The sequence below is a fragment of the Micropterus dolomieu genome, linkage group LG20 (genome assembly GCF_021292245.1).
Source record: "Micropterus dolomieu isolate WLL.071019.BEF.003 ecotype Adirondacks linkage group LG20, ASM2129224v1, whole genome shotgun sequence".
NCBI lineage: Eukaryota > Metazoa > Chordata > Actinopteri > Centrarchiformes > Centrarchidae > Micropterus > Micropterus dolomieu.
Window position 1 is genome coordinate 9,040,098 of NC_060169.1, and position 16,686 is coordinate 9,056,783.

At 38.8% G+C, this 16,686-nt stretch overlaps 3 protein-coding genes across 6 annotated transcripts in view; 1 reads left to right on the top strand and 2 right to left on the bottom strand.

Moving 5' to 3' along the window:
• Nucleotides 1-2,593, bottom strand: part of LOC123959365 (A disintegrin and metalloproteinase with thrombospondin motifs 7) — a 98,122-nt gene extending 95,529 nt beyond the window's left edge. For all 3 annotated transcript variants that reach the window (XR_006822279.1, XM_046033373.1, XM_046033374.1), the window contains exon 1: nt 2,270-2,593. Coding sequence is in view for 2 of the 3 variants with exons in the window: in XM_046033373.1 (XP_045889329.1) it covers nt 2,270-2,390 (121 nt within the window). In the remaining variant the exon portion in view is untranslated. The remainder of the gene's footprint in view (nt 1-2,269) is intronic.
• A 1,423-nt stretch (nt 2,594-4,016) lies between these two features.
• LOC123959281 (relaxin-3 receptor 1-like) lies at nt 4,017-5,165 on the top strand. The gene has a single exon (XM_046033235.1). It carries the CDS (start codon nt 4,017-4,019, stop codon nt 5,163-5,165), a length of 1,149 nt encoding a protein of 382 aa, XP_045889191.1.
• Nucleotides 5,166-8,736: 3,571 nt separating this feature from the next.
• The window catches only part of itga11a (integrin, alpha 11a), a 53,510-nt gene continuing 45,560 nt past the window's right edge, over nt 8,737-16,686 (bottom strand). The window contains exons 22-30 of one of the 2 annotated variants that reach the window (XM_046033477.1): nt 14,976-15,052; nt 14,645-14,728; nt 14,271-14,361; nt 14,068-14,181; nt 13,638-13,721; nt 13,422-13,532; nt 13,175-13,270; nt 11,991-12,104; nt 8,737-10,036 (exon numbers count right to left, since the gene is read on the bottom strand). In XM_046033477.1, coding sequence (XP_045889433.1) covers nt 9,959-10,036; nt 11,991-12,104; nt 13,175-13,270; nt 13,422-13,532; nt 13,638-13,721; nt 14,068-14,181; nt 14,271-14,361; nt 14,645-14,728; nt 14,976-15,052 — 849 coding nt within the window. In that variant the 3' untranslated portion in view covers nt 8,737-9,958. Of the gene's footprint in view, nt 10,083-11,986; nt 12,105-13,174; nt 13,271-13,421; nt 13,533-13,637; nt 13,722-14,067; nt 14,182-14,270; nt 14,362-14,644; nt 14,729-14,975; nt 15,053-16,686 lie in introns of both variants that reach the window. The other variant, XM_046033478.1, reaches the window with a different exon arrangement.

Consider the following 16,686-nt stretch of genomic DNA (forward strand, 5'->3'; position numbering starts at 1 on the left):
AAAATGCATTTGAATTACATTTTATGGTTCATTTTCCTTGAGAATGTGATACTTTTGTTGGGGAAGTATTGTATCATATCATATTATAAATTGTTCATGATAATATCGGTTTAATGCGATAAATATTTCTCATAACAGCAATATTATGACATGTTTGTATTTACTTCATGACTATGAAGCAACAAGCACAGTTGAAAGAAAAAAGTAACATTGCTGCCAGCTCCACTGCGGAGGAGTTTGCTCCACATAAAGAGGGCAACTTAGAAAGTGTGGAAGTAGTTTGGACATAAAATGTTAGATCTACAACAAACCACTGTGCTCATGTAAGCTTTGAAGAAGATAGAAGAAGAAGAAGAAGATAGAAGCAGATAGCAGCAGCAGCAGGCATCACACCAAACTTCTTTCACCAAAGTGTGTACAAAGGGAGCTAGATTGTGTGTATAGCTATAGCAATTAATAATAATGTCATTTTCCATAATTCATTATATCGAAATAAAATATTTTAACTACCCTGCAATATCATGATATTATTTTAAGGCAGTATCACCAATCCCCAATTTTCACATACAAAAAAGAAAATATTATATCAACAAATGTGGCCAATCTGCACAAGAAAAAAAATCTGGGGAAAAAAACTGGAGCCAACAACAGCTGTTTCATAAATATCTCATTCATTCTGTGCAGCTCACAGTACAAATAAGACCGGTGTTGCATCATAATTTGCAAACGCACTGAATTTGCATGTAGATGATCTGTCAAGGTATTATGAGGATGTATGAGCAGCTTGATCTTATTCAAGAGAAACAGGCGGAATGCAAACAATGATTTCACACACACAAATATTTTCAAGAATACATCAGTGCAGCTGAGAAAGATGTGTCTGGCAACCAGTTACTTGGAATGTCTCACTGAATAAAGAGCAAGGAAAACACCTACAGTATGTCAGCTACATCCCAAGAAAATCTAGTGTAATTTCACCTACAGATGAAGCTCCAGATAAAACTAAATAAGTCAGTCATCATGAGTTTGAATTTTGCCTTCAACTAAGCATTATATTCCAGGATGAAATTTGATTTATTGATTATTATTTTAAATCATGGCCGCCATCAGTCAATCAGCGAAATCCTTTTATTATGTGTATTTTGATGATCTGGATCATCATACATACAAGTATAAGAAACTATATATAACTAATTTCATGAGTAGCTGGGCTCAGGACCTTGTTCTCAATGTGGGGTCTGGACCAACAGGGTTAAGTGGCTTCCAGGAGGTCCGCAGAAATAGAAATACTGATCAGGTTTCTATTAATGTAGTCCAAATCAAAATTAGCTTGGCCTTATTCACTTGGTATTATGATTTCCTCTCCCCACTTTTACTTGTGTAACTATATTGAATACAATTATGTATTTCGGTATTGAGTACAAATAAAAATGCATTAAGAGGATGCCTGTGTCCAAATGCTCCTCTACTTTGGGTTCTTAGTCATTTAAAGATTAACTTTAGGATTTATGTGCCAACACTTATCACCTGACACTGTCTTTGAGGAGGTGCCTCCCCTCACCGACACATCCTTATCTATGATGCCTGACAGCATTTCCCTCAAGAGCTCACAGCTGATTTAAACAGGATTAGGCAGAATGCACCGGACTCCATTCTGCTTGTATCTGCAATCTCGGGAGAGCCCTTACTTTTAACATCCAAACCACAAACTAAAGGGATGAAAGTGCAGCGAGGTGGAGGCAGGGGAGTGTATCCAACAAGACAAGACAGGATTAATTCTCTGATTTGATGATATCCACCAGGCCTGACAACTGACACAAACAGAATGCAGACCAGTTCTATTAAAATAATAATGATAATTCATCATGTAGATTCCCAAAGACAAATTCTGTTTCCTGACCTTCACTAGTGAGGTCAGAGGATATTGTCAGCTACAAAGGAATTCTACATTTTGGCTCAAGGGTAGGGCAGATGCTTGCCAACATGGGGTTGAACCTCTGATGACTCAATAGAAAGAAGGTCTCTCCAGCTACCAGACTAAGCTGCAAAACCTTGGGTTTAATTGTTATGGTCAGCACCAAACTTTGTAAACACAAGTCACAGCTGGCCTCCCCTCCACAGAGAGGACTGCTGGCCTGCTGTCTGCATTTACTGGTCTGAATTATGCGCTGTTAAACAAATGTGCACAACAAAAGCAGCCACAATAGCAGAGGACGTGGCGACATCATGAATTGAATCTATTAAATGTTTCTGTTCACTCTCGACTAACCTGGTTCATGTGATAATCCCAACGCTTTGCAGTTCTCCAGGACCGTCAGAAGTGCGATGAAGAAGTAAATGGGGGAGACTCCTTTTCCAAAGGCGTGAAGCTCTAAGTCCAAACAGGTCATTTTGTCAGGACGGTAGCCTATATTTTGGAAACATCTAATGCTTTTTTAAGACCACGTCGACTGTCAATTCAAATGGTTTCCATCTGGGCTGGATGCACTTTTCGCTTTGTTGCGACCATGTACTTAAACTTTGACAGTTTTAACAAACTTCTCAAATTTAGGCTTGAACATCGTCTGCCTCCACGGGGCGTTTTTGTTGCATTCTTAGACTTTTTAACTAGTTTGTATGTCGGTGTTAACGTTTGCGTACGAGTAACTGTCTCCTCTGTTCTCCATCTCCTACAGCCAGCCAGTGACAGCTTAAAAAGTTATTCTGCAAACTTTCGCAGGGCCGCCCCCACAGATGGGTGGACTTAAGACAATGGGATATCTTTCAGTGGGACTGAAGGCTTAAAGGGGAATGGCACTCCAAGAAATTGGATATAGTGCTTCACTCCAATTGGCAGTTATTCCCAAAACGGAGGGCCTTTGGGTTTCCAGTGGGTCACATGAGGACCCGTTTCGATATTGTTGCATTCACTTGGAGTCGGAGAAATTATTACAGATCAGGGCCGTCAGTCTGTGCAGTTACCTCCCCTTGCGCGTAAAGAACAAAGAGACACGTCTTTTCCCGCGAGAAGTCTAGTAGAAATCCTGCATAAAGTGGTGAAGGAAACTGAGGTTGAAAGCATAAAGTTCAGTGACCTACATGCAGTCATGTAAACACAATTTAGGATTTCTTTTAATTTCTCATTTTTAAACGCTTCTTAAAGGGGGTTTCTTACTATCTCTCAAACTAAAACAAGTGGAATAACATTGACACTGAAGAAATTCACATGGTCACTAAACTCTACATCATTGTTTAACTTAGTTTGTCTTCAACTGCCTACGCTTAGCGCCCCCTCTAGCGGAAGAATAAAGGCACTGTGGACCACTGATGCGGAGATAGTGCCTTTGCTTGCTGAATGGCTTAGCAGCTGTTGGTCTGCATCAATTCTTATATTATACTCCATGTATTATAAAGGTTAGAGCATTTTAATGGAGCACTTAGACACACACTGACCTTGGTGAGGATGCTTACATAGACGGGGGCTGTTTAACTTTATTTTACTGCAAAACAGGAATGGGTGCAAAAAGAGGGGGTTATATAGAAGCAGATGAAAATTTGTTTTGCAAGATCTGCCTTGGTCTTGACCTGTAAATACATGTTTAGTATCTTTATTTGAGCTCCGACTGTGAAGTCTTAATTTCTGTGTATTATTTGAATTTCCGAGATGGAAATTACTCTATCTGACGCATTTACGCACGGTCAATGTGGTGCATTCTGTCCCAGACCTAATGAGCTTACAAGCTGTGAAAAACAGATATACATTCATGGACACCAAACATAAACCAGTCCTCTTGAGTTTGGTGATCGATTCAGGATGCTTAATGCTCATTTCAATGACTTGGACGGTCTGCCTCTCTGTTACGTCTCATTCGACCAATCACGACACAGCACAGGGGTGACACCTGTATAAAAACAGATACCAATTCATTGAATATGGATAAAGAGCTGAGACACTTGTCTTGTTGGCGTCTGTGTATGTTTTCGTCTGTGCGCGCAGTAGAAAGGCCTGGTGTGAGTACAGGTTCCTGACTTTAAATATGGATGAAATATCTAATCACAGCGCAGCAATGAACCGAAGTTCACCTGGCGACGAGAAATTCAGTTTCGAAGACATCGATGTCAGCGCAGACGGCACCCTCATCTTGAGGGTACTCATCTCCGTGGTGTACTCTGTAGTTTGCGCGGTGGGTTTAGTGGGGAATCTGCTCGTCTTTTTCCTAATGAGGTTACGACAAGGTCGGAAGAACTCCACCATCAATTTCTTCATCACCAACTTGGCGGTCACGGACTTCCAGTTCGTGCTCACTCTGCCCTTCTGGGCCGTGGACACCGCGCTGGACTTCAGCTGGCCGTTTGGAGACGCCATGTGCAAAATCATTCTCTCGGTCACAGTGATGAACATGTACGCCAGCGTGTTTTTCCTCACTGCCATGAGTGTGACCCGCTACTTGTCTGTCGCCTCGTCTCTAAAGAAAAATTCTTGTAGGAGGTCACGGTGTGTGAAGTGGGTGTGCGCAGTGCTGTGGGTGGCGGCAACAGTGGCCACAGCTCCGACAACTATCTTCTCCACAGTGACTGTGGTTGCTGGAGAAAAACTCTGCCTCCTCAAGTTTCCTGAAGGGCACGACTGGCTCGCTCTTTATCACATCCAGAAAATATTGATCGCCTTCATCGTCCCTATGCTCATAGTGTCTGTTAACTACATGATGCTCTTGCGCTTCCTAAGACAGAGGAGCATGAACAGCACCAACCCTAGAAGGAGGTCCAGAGTCACCAAATCTGTAGCTATAGTGGTTTTGTCTTTCTTCTGCTGCTGGATGCCAAATCATGCCATCACCTTCTGGGGTGTCTTGGTCAAATTTAACGCAGTCAACTGGGATAAATTATATTACACGGTTCACACGTACGTGTTCCCGGTCACTGTGTGCTTGGCGCACGCAAACAGCTGCTTGAACCCGGTACTTTACTGCCTGATGAGGCCAGAGATTAGAAAGATGCTCAGAGGTTTGTTTTGGAGAGTCTCCACTCCATCCTCCAACAAGGGCTGCGCGACGCGCTCTTTTACGCATGGAGAAACCCAGGGAGTCGTGCCTCTCCAGATTATGGACAACGGAGAGTACACGCTATCCATCATAGACCGCAAAGGCTTATCAAGCTCCAATATGATCCCATACACCCAACATTAATCTGGAGAAAAATAGACAATTTTTCCACCTTTAGCTCATTTTTCATGCGTAATGCTTTCGCTAGTATCCCCAATATGAAGATCTCTTAACTACACACATTTAAGAAGCACGTTACCATGTGTTATGTGTTATAAAATATGTATGACAAATGTAATGTGGCATTTATTTAATTTCTAAGGCTTTCATTGTTTCATTTTTTCTTTTCTCTCTCTCCTTTAAATTGCAGCTGTGCGTAGCATTTGTTTATGACCTTTGCAAGATTACTGTTCTTGGAATGCTCCATTTGCTTGACAATTAGGAGCGACAAGAAACGGAATTAACGTTTGCAACCGGGGACGTGGCTTGATCTTAGAAACAAGACTCACGGCAAAACGTAGGATTATATTATGTAAAAGGACCAATGATGCATATGGAGATTAAAAAAGAATCACTAGTTTGAACGCTTTTGTAATTGTCTGTAAATATCTGTAAATCTGTGAATGAGGAAGATACATAGAGATATTTTTTTCGCCAGCCAGGAAGCCTTCATTTATTAGATAGATTGACATGTATAGTTAGCCTATATTCTGTACATAAAACGGTTATCCCAAACCATCTAAGGTGTGTTCTACCACTACTGTATGTACAAAAGAGAATATGTTGTATTTTTTCTCACATGCTCTGTTTTTACACTGGAGGTTTCTCTAACATATGTGTCTGAGATGTTGATGTGACTTTTCCCCTCTAAACATTTCAGATGGTTTCATTTAAATAACTGTTTGAATCCCAAAGAGATTCAATTATCCACTATTTCACAGAGAGTCCAAAATATTAATAGAAATTTGTGCATCACAACATCTTTTCTATTCCATTGTAACTGTTGTCTCAGATTTATTTGGCTTTGGAGGGTCCTAACCCCCAATTTGGGAACCACTGGACTAAATTACCAAACACTCCTTTTGCATTGATTCAATAGCATTCCGTATAATGTAAAATATAATGATGTATAATTCACAGAAAGTGCTTTAACTTTTTAAACTTTAAGTAGGCATACGTATTGATTATAATATTCCTGTACTTTTACTTAAGATTTTAAATTAATTACTTTTACTTGTAATGGAATACGTCTTCAAGTGGTGGTGTGGATTTATATCCACCTTCATTCAAAATTCATTGTTCTGGTGGCTTAGAGGTCAAATCAAATTTTTTGACCACAGTAATTACAAGTTAACTATATAAATATACACAAATATAATTGAGGAGTTTGACTTATAGATAGAAATGATTGTAAATAAAACCATGTCTTACAAACATTACAGAGGGGAGATGTCTAACTGAATCATAGGACATTAATTTAAAAGATTGTGTTGTTATGTAAATTTTACTTCCTGTAATATAACATAGATTGTACCTTTAAGTTATTCTAATAATGTGGATATAGACTGGATGTATTTGATGCGCTACTGTACATAGCCTAAATGATGTACTGTGTTTTTGGAAAAGACATCTGAGTTAAGTTATAGGAAAATATAAAAGACCATTATAACTTCTCCATGACGTTTGGTGACTTGGTTCATTTCTGACTTCAGCTGTGAGGTGTAAAACTTTGTGGTAGGCTTCGGCAACGCGTTCATTTGGTTTACATACACCAGGAAGATTATCTTTACTTTCCATAAGAGAAGATGTGTCATTTCAACATTTGAAAAGTTTAAAGTGTGTACACATGTCATATATTGTCGACACACATATTGTGTATAGCCTTCTACAAAACTAAACTTAGTCTGGCTTACTGTAGGGCATTTTGAAATTCTATTACTCTTTCAATTATACTTCACTTCATGTTGACAATCCTTATCAATCAATGCACAGCAGGATTTGTACCTGAATTTCTCCTATGATGAAATCTTTAAATCTCTACTGTATGTTTTCAGTTACAGTATTTCGGTTTGATTTTGATTCCACAATTTGCATTTATCTTGGTTTTTCACATTTTAGTTTTACATTCACACGTGTTTAATGACATTCAACACATTTCATGTCTAATAATCCACATTTTCTGTAGCTAGTTAGTAATCGTGCAGATGCTACAAGTAGCATTTATGAGTAAACTATGACTATGTTTTGTATGCTTGGATTTAATGCACATCTTTTAATTCTTTTTGTGTGGCTGCATTCCCTTTTCCCTTGCTGAATCTTATTTCATTTGCAGCTGCAAGAATCTAATTTTCCTCTCATGGATCAATAGGTTTTCCCTGTAAAGCTGTCAGTGGCATATGGTTAGCAAGTGTCAGCTGATTGAATCAAACCTGGATGCCTTCACAGTGGCAGGTGGCTACACATTCACCTTTGTGCTTGAAGGAAAATTGTTCTTTGTTTTGTTGGAAATATTGTTTTAAGGTTTGAATTAAGTTTGTAGCTTTTCTGTAGTTGTAGCTATTTGTAGATATACATAAAGTTAATACTGTTTACATTTATTTATGATAGGAGTCATGACTCCAATCACAAATATTATCAACCACTTTGATTGATTGCCAATTAAACAGTGGGTAAAGTCCAATCAACATTATATAAGATCAATAGGAGATAAACACTGCCCTTTACTGGTGGATGAAGAACATTACAGAGATCATTCCCAAATGCTTTCTTATTAAAACGACATTCCCCACATAATGGTCACTTTACTAGCAGTCGACCTGTTAAAATGTCTTCTGTGGCACTGGAGGAACTTTCTAAAGTTTGAGAAAATAGCCATGTGTTACAAACTGGGGACAGGGAGGTTCAAAGACCTGAGAGTATACCGCAGCAGGGATGATCAAACAAATTGATGCTACTTGGTTGCATTATAGGAAATGTAGGAGCCAGTGTTGGACATTAAATTATTAAGTTGTGATTTATGTCTTACTAAAATAAAAGTGGTGACATGACAGGGAAAAACAACTTAATTGGTAAAAAATAACCCAGGATAGGTGTAAATCCTAAAACGCCACAGAGTTATACTCACTAATAGTAAAATGCTGTTTTTCGATAATTGCATGTCATTTTGTAACACTGTAATCCAGCAGAGATGTAATTTATTGATATGAAATTTTATATCTATCTTTCCCACAGTGTACTATGATGCCTGTAGCTCATCTAGGTAAGGATTTGACCCAAGTAATTAAGGTGCAACCAATTTTAGTAGTTACAAACTAACTAGTAGCTAGTTAGTAAACCTCTAGCCTTGACTTTACACACTAATTTAGGAGAGAACTTTGCCTGGCAGACAAAGACTGCATGTTAATTTGTGAGCTTTAGAGGTGCTAGTGGTAGTTGGGATAGCAGTCTTGTCATCTCTGGGCAAAAAAGTGAGTGAGCTTATTTTTCCGGGTTAGGACAGCCAGTTAAAAACCAGTTAAGCAAAGCTAAATTCTGGTCTGGTAAAGAGTCTGTGGTCTGGTCTGTGTAAGATAATAATTAACCAGCGATTTTTGAAAAATCCAGAATGTTCCAAACCCCAAAGAATCATTTGCAAAAACTCTTTCTCTCCCTCTGTATTAGATGAACTGACAGAATTAAAACACATTCTTGCTTCTCTATTAAAAAGACACTCACATACATATACACAGTTTTATTTTTAGGCTATAAAAGCTCTTCACACCATTAAACAGGACAAACTGACATGTGTTGTTAACACCTGGACGGTGCTGACATACTGTAAGCAATGTGCATTTACTGGACTCATCTTTATGGCATCCGGTTATCATTTAGTAACAGTTCTTCATAAGAATTACTTGTTGAAATCCATGTTTCTGCAGTATTTTATGCACATCCTTTTGCTCTGATGCAGTGCATGTAAAAAGGCATGCAACGTCTTGTAACAGGTTCAATAACACAAAGCTGAATAGTTTCATTTGGCTTAAGTTACAAAAAATGCCATAAACCATGTGGAAAATACTGAAAACCATTATAATATTTGAAAGGGTATAACAAGGTACTTGACTATTTACAAAATTCAAGTTAATTTTGTACAAAGTAAAAGTGCATCAAATGTCGTTCATCCTTCATGTTTTCCAGGATGAAAATATTAAAAGAAAAGGAATGAACTCTTAAGAGAGGATGCAGGTTTAGAAGATTCTTTGCTTTAGAAAAAGATCAAGAAAAGTCTGTGTGAGTTAAACATCACGAATCTTCTTTGTACTCTGGCAACTTTAGTTCAGTTTTGTTTCTTCATAAATTATTATGCAAGTGAGCTGAACCTGCTGCAGATAAAATATTTTAAACATCAAATTCAATATACAGTATAGTAACTTTACATTTGGGTGTTAAGTCACCCTTGAGGTTTTTCATGTATTTCAAAATTTACCACAAGAGTTAAATAAATATACATCAGGAAGAGACAAAAGAGTGATTGGCTAACACTTGCCTCGGGGGCACACTGTGGCCTGAAATTCTTGGAACAGATCAATCAAAGCTTGCTCTATTCTTCTTTTCAAACGGCCAGAAAAAGCACCAGAGCTCCAGCCTGAAGCGAAGAAAAGCGTGAGCTCAAAGATCTGAGAAAGGACGACATAGAGGGCAGTGGAATACATTGACAAAGAAGGCCCTAATGTCGCAACAGTGCAGGAATGCTAAGTGAGTGTGACAGTGCTGACTCTTGGGGGTCAGGGGTCGTGGCTTGGGACAAATCCAGTGCACTGAACAAGCCTTGCTTCAGCTGTCATGCAGAGCTGTCTGTACGGTGCCACTGTGGCGATGGGAAGCAGGGGGAGGCGGGTTGGTCCCTGAGTGTCGGGTCCCCTGTGGAAAAGGAGTCTGCTGGGGGCCCTCAGCCTGCGTTACCGTTCTTCCGCCATTTTCCCATTTGCCTCCTGCTCGTCCTCGTCTCTCCGCTTCTGCCTCCGGAAGAAGCCCAGCTTGGAGGGAGAACAGTGAAACAAAGAGAGAAATTAGACAATAGGTCTAGCCTAACAATATAAGTTTATTCTTGACCTTGTGACCAGTATGTGTGAAAAAATAATAACTTGAGGTCCACTCATCCACTTAGTAGCTTAGTAGCTGACCATTGTTTCACATTTAGTTCATGTGATGAAGATTGTGAGACTTGGTCAAAAGCTCCCAAAAAATGCAAAGCAAGGAGACCTTGAGTTGAGATTTCTTTGCCACGTATATTATGGTGTGTTTTCAGTACACTTACAGCTCCATTTGGTTTGCATTTAGCTGCTGTCCACCCAGAGTATAAAATGTAAATGTCCATGTAATTTTTATTGATTCATTGTCTCAACTGCTCTTTTTACTTACTTCACTTACTAAGACCCTACACGGCCACACAGGTATTTCCAGTTACTCTTATTAACGGATAAGACCTCAAAATTGTGTGGAGTTTGTGCTGGAAAATATGTGAGGTTAACCAACTCCCTGTACTAATACCAGTGTTAAAGGTGTAATTTGTAAAGCCAAAAAGGTGCAACAAGCTAACAGGAGAGTGAGAGAGGTGTTAATCAAACACTGTCTGCATGCAGTCTTAAGAGCTGTAATCAGGAAAAGTAAGTAAAATCACTTTTTCTTTCACGTTTATTTGTATTGTGTAAAGCATGTTTTCCCCCTTTTTATTGCATATTGAACATCAGCAGAAAACCAAACAATGCAGAATCTTATAGACAAGACAAGCATCTCTAAATTTGATAAGATTGATCCAGCTCGGTAAATTATGATTTCTTAGGCAGCCTAATGGTGATGGGTGTTTGGCTTCCTGTCAAGCACCTTAATAGCTTAGTGGTATACTGAGTGTAGTTGTTTGAGTATTGAGGAGGCTTGTGCACGGCTAGTCAAACAGTATGACAAATATAATAAGATCTTGGCATTGATCTATGGTGTTGCTGCCTTGGGTAGTTAGATAGTTTCTGATGTGGTGGAAAGTTGACATGTTAAACTTTACAACATTTGCTACCATCTTAATAATATAAATCTATGATTAGAATAATTTTTGTCCCCCTAAAAAGGGAAGATGACTTGATTTTGGAATTTACATATGTAACATTATAGGAGGCTGATATTATTTTGACATAAACATTTCTATACCAAAGCTTTGATATGATATTTATGATGTTACGTTGCCTGGAGTTAGATTGTGTGTTTCAGTTGGCTCCTGTGTTGACCTTGAATGTGAGGCTGCCTCTATTTACTGTCAGTTTTACTCCAAAATGAGGCTCTACATACAGTATAGCTGAACCACTACCTAACTAGTTCAGCAAACATGCACATGCAGGGAACTCTGGTGGTTCAATTTCTTTTATTTTTCTCCATATAGCCAAGCATATACCAAATGATATCTTTCCTTAGCTATATGAACGCTGTTTTAATACTGAAATTATCTGAAAGTCTGTCGGAATTGACTTTTCTGTCGGATTACAGGCATTATTTTATTCTCTACCAGAGGGTGGCAGCATACCCCTACACAGAGGTATTGCTGTGATATAGGCTGAGGCAGTTTGCTGCCTTCTAGGTTCTGCTTGAGGATTCTGCCTGTTAAATCCCACTGTCATCAAGTGCTTGCTCATGATGGGAACTGTTGGGTCTCTGTAAATAATATTAACGGTCTAGAATTGCTCTATATGAAAAGTATAATGAGATAACTTGAAAAAACTGAACTGAAAAACAGAGCTTTCAGATAACTTCAGGAGAGCATAATTAGTTTGGTAATAAAGCAAGATTGTAATCAATATTGCAATATTGTTACCTATTGTACATTAAAAACAACAGTACTGAGGCACACCTCATCTTTGGTGGTCTCAGCAAAGATATACAGTGGGTTTTAATGTAATTACCTCTCATTATTGTCTATCTGTTGTACATTATATGATTACTTACCTTCCATAGAGCGAGAATGAGAAGGGCTAACAATAAGAGTCCTCCCAGCGTGCTACCAATGATAATCCAATTAGGGATTCTATAATCTCCCTCCTTCCTGATCTCCAATATTATCTGTGGACAAAATAGGATGATATTTAAATCATTAGATTAAAAAATCTCATTTCCTTTTTATATAGGGGAACTCAGTCAGCTGTTGTATAGTGTTATAATGCAGAGTTAATCTTGTACAAAAATGAACGTATAATGTACATATAGTGCAGTAATATATATATGATTATAAATTGAGTACGCTACTGTAAATGTACGATTATCCACTCTGACTACAAAGATGAGGCAGCTATGACATTCACAGGCAGTAATAATGCACTCTACCCAGAGATCATGATGATTATAGTGGATTATAAATCCAGACGTTTGTTACTGTAGTTCAGGAGACTCACAGGCCCAACATCGCATATTTAAAAAGATTATAGCTTTAACTGTACCTCTAAGAGACATATGTAGAATAAAACAATGACATTTTTATTTCTTAATATCAGATCAAACAGTACTGATCAGAAACAGGTTTATCACAAAATCTCTTCCCCCTTTTACACTAATAATACATTTAGAGCTCATGTCAGCTAAAGGAAATCATAATAAAGACAGAATGTATGACTGTCTGGCCAATAGATGGCAGCAAAGATTAGTGTTTGAGTCCAGACCTTTACATATTGTGCCGCTGGTCCTTTCGGTCCCTAAGCACCACACAGCGCGTGTGCTCCAAAACCAACATTTACTATCTGATCCTACACTGCTTCAGTTGAGCAGTGCCATACTCAACTGCAGCAAAGCCCACTGTTTTTATAAAGTGGTCACTGCAGCAAAATATGTTACATAATTGCTAAGTCAAAGTCATAACATTTATAATGTTATGACAGACATTACATAATTACATAAACTGCAGTTACATAAATTGTAATATGACAGATATAATACTACAGTAATATTTGAAATTAATTCAAATACATTTTGAAGATGATCTGATCTCCTTAAGCACAAAACACTGAATTCAGACACAGAGAGGATAAAAACCAGAGAGGCTAAATCTGATCAAATTATGATGCTTCTATGAGTTCAGATTTGAGTAAGGTCAAACCCGGGACAGAGGCAATTTACAGCATCAGTTGTTCTTGACTCACATGTCTGACAGGCCTCTCTTCATGTAAAAACATGGGGCTGGAGGAAGGGAGCTCCACTGATGCACTAGTTGCCAGCTCCAAGATTTTAAACTTCAGCTGGAGAGGAAATCAAAACATGCTGCCAGTTTTAACAAACACATGACACAGCTGAGAGACTACACAGCTGTCATTGCTACAAAATCAAGCAGAATAACAGTAAGATGAATAGAGCACTTGCATGCATGCATGTTTGGGGTTTCATACTCACTGTGTGTAAGGTATCTATTCGTAATGCTCCTCTAATTCTAACTGCAATTTCTCTGTAGGATGCCACATTGACAGTGCATTGGATTGGCAAAGTTAAGGTGTTGGTCTGGTTCTGTGTGAAGAAAAGAGGCACCAGCCTTAAGGAAAAGGTCTACCAAAGACAAAATTGGATATAAAAATCTTATTTGGGAATGGATGTGGTTGGTTTGTACATTACCAAGCGGGAGAAGCGTGAAAGGTCCTCAGGTGACGACCTGCTCTGTGCCACATGCTGAGGCGGTAAACAACGTGTACCATCTCTCTAAGGTGTGACATGAGAGTGAAAATAACTGTTAGTATGTTACAATCTTATGTCTGCAGAGAAACTGTGAAATAATATTCTGATAAGATGGAGTAAGTATATATGTATTGTATGTATGTATAAATGTAGTATGTATAGCTTAGCAATCTTAACTAGGCACTGTCAAGCTTTGATTTTTCGAAATGAAGCAATTTGAATGGTGCTGCAATACAGTACATTCAAAGTTTGGAAGTGTTTTTTTTACCAACCGGAAAACCAAGGAATGGATAAGTGCTGTGAACTCTAATGTAAGCTTCAAACCTAAGGTATACCTACCTTACCAAGGCCAAAGAGCACCCACACTCACCTGGTCAATATGGAAGTCAGATATCTGCAGGAGTTGGTTCCCATTTTTTGTCATTTCTGGGATTTCAATGTTGAGCTGCAGATCCTTCACAGGAAAGTAGCCAAGGTTCTGAATCTGAGAGACAACAGGGAGCAAATTGCGTAAATTATTTCCAAGCAGTTTTTTCTGCTACAGTAAATTAAAGTAATGCTCTTGGCTCTCACCTGGAAAGTGAAGTTGAAAGGAGGACCGATAACTCCAGGCTCCTCCAGAGACAGTTCTGATTTGATGTCATACCGAGTCGGATTTGAATCCCTTTTGAATTAAAGAAAAATGCATGCAACACATATTATGTGAGAAACAATTATCTTTGATTTATATGGGCTTTAAAGGATATGTTGTTAAGCCGAATGCACAATAACAAAGCAAAACCATTCCAGCTACATTCTCTGCAACTGATTTTCCCACACTAATATTATTCAACATTTTCCAGATGCCATTGAATCACTTTGCTCCAGTTATTTGCACTTCCAAGTTCATTGCTTCTAAAATCACCTCCACATGCATGGTTTGGTAAGATGTTAAGAAATTTACAAACCTAGTGAAGAGAAGGTCTGCCTCGTATTTCAGCGAGTAATAGATATCATTGAAATTGTCAGCTGTGCTCATTTCCTCGCCATCACTGTTGAGAGAATGAGTCAAAAATATTCAAAGAGCATGAGCAATTATGTTACAGCGGGACACACCAATTGAAATATTCATCCTTGTAGCTTACTTGCATTTGCAACTTTGTATCTTTTCTCAAGCTGGTTGGTATGGTGAGAGTAATGCTTGGTTGATTGTTAGCATCAGTAAGGACACAAAGGACAGCACCTCTCTCCATGCAAAGAGGAATTGTATTTAGACAGATTTTAAATTTATGTTCACACCTGCCGGCTTCCAGGATAACCCTGACGTGCTCTAGGAAGACAGTACGACTGAACTCAAACTCCAGACGAAATGACACCTGCACAGAGGAGAAAGTATAGCAGAATAAATCACTCATTTATTGCAAGGCCTAAAAATAATCCTAACTTTTTTAATCAGTAGTCCTTAAATGTTTTGTCCGTTTATCATCATGCCATTCTTATATCAAAAACACTAAAAGCACAGGTCAGAAGCTTCTTTTGACCCCATATGCTATTGTATATATATACATATACTCTCTCCAACAGTAAAGGCCTTATGGCATAATGGATTAAGGACTAAAGCCTGCAATAACCTGCTGCGGCTTTGACCCCAGGCAGTCAGCTGCACAGTTGGTGCTGCTTAAAGAGAGCCAGGGAATTTCCCCTTAGTTGAGTACAATGCCATAAATACAAATCAACATGACTACAGACACAAACATGCAAATACCAGTGAGAGAAAGAGTCAAGGCAAAATATAGGCAGAACATGGAAGAAAAGAGACAGAAACAGAAAAAACGACGTGTATAAGAAAATGGCAAACTAGTAATGGAGGAGAGGAGAGGAGAGGATGATTGACTGGCAGCAGAGAGCAAGCCAGGCTGAGTTTACAGTCCTCCATGCCGTAATGAAATCCTGACGGATTCCATCTGACCAGAGAGGAATGCATAACAAGGTTTACTGTAGCTTCCCTCTTCCATATAGACATACCGAAGATATAGACAGATATAGTACATACATGCAAGAATGATGATTTTCATATAATCGTGTCCTATTTGTGGAAAATTACCCCTGTCTACTCTTTGTTATGAGTAGTTGTCAAAATAAGAGTGAATCTATTTGATGGTCATTTAGAACAAAGTTAGATGAAAACACACTCACACATACAGACATAAGAATGAACAGACATACACTTGCATGCAAGCGGCATGGGTTTGGACGACGCAATTGTCCGTGGCTGGAGGATGTTCGTGTGTCAGCATAGTTGAACATGGAAATTCAGACAGAGCATGAAGCTCCCCTTCCTCCTCTGAACTGATGTAGTCTACCTGCATCTGTGAGCCAAATTTACTGTCAATCATCAAACAATTAATTGAAATAACTAGTGTTCCTAGTCTCTGCTCACACCCACGACAAAACAAAACAAAACAAAACACACACCAATGTGTACACAGGGTGTGATTTTTAGACCTCACTTTGCTGCAGCAGTAGTAAAGTTTACAGAACATGCTAGTTTTATACAGGTCAAATGCAACCGGAAAAGTCAAAACAAGAGTGATAACTGGCTGTTTTATAAAGCTTGCCCTAAGATCCCTACTTTCCAACTAAACAGTGGTTTGGGCAGGCTTGGCAGAAGCACCAATGTACAATCAGCCTTGTTTAACTCTGTGCCACATTTTAAAAAGGCTTTCGACCAGAGCAGATCAGCGTTGTGGCTCTGGATGCTGTTCAGACTGAATGAGTGGCTATGAATCACTCAGTAAGTTTTAAAGGGTGACCGGAGTCCTCCCAGAGCGTTACAGAGAAATGCAGTGATATTTTCGTTGCCCAGGAGATGACTATTGTTTTTGATAATGACATGGTTAGGACATTTCATGAACTCTTTCAATCACCTTCATTACTTCATTCCTTTGGTAGTAGTCAGCACACTTTGCATCAGTATAGAAAGTAAGAAACACTATTCTTCATGGAAAAG

What these genes read in the sequence shown, in the direction of transcription:
- LOC123959281 (XM_046033235.1), top strand. Translation starts at nt 4,017, where the DNA reads ATGGATGAAATATCTAATCACAGCGCAGCAATGAACCGAAGTTCACCT.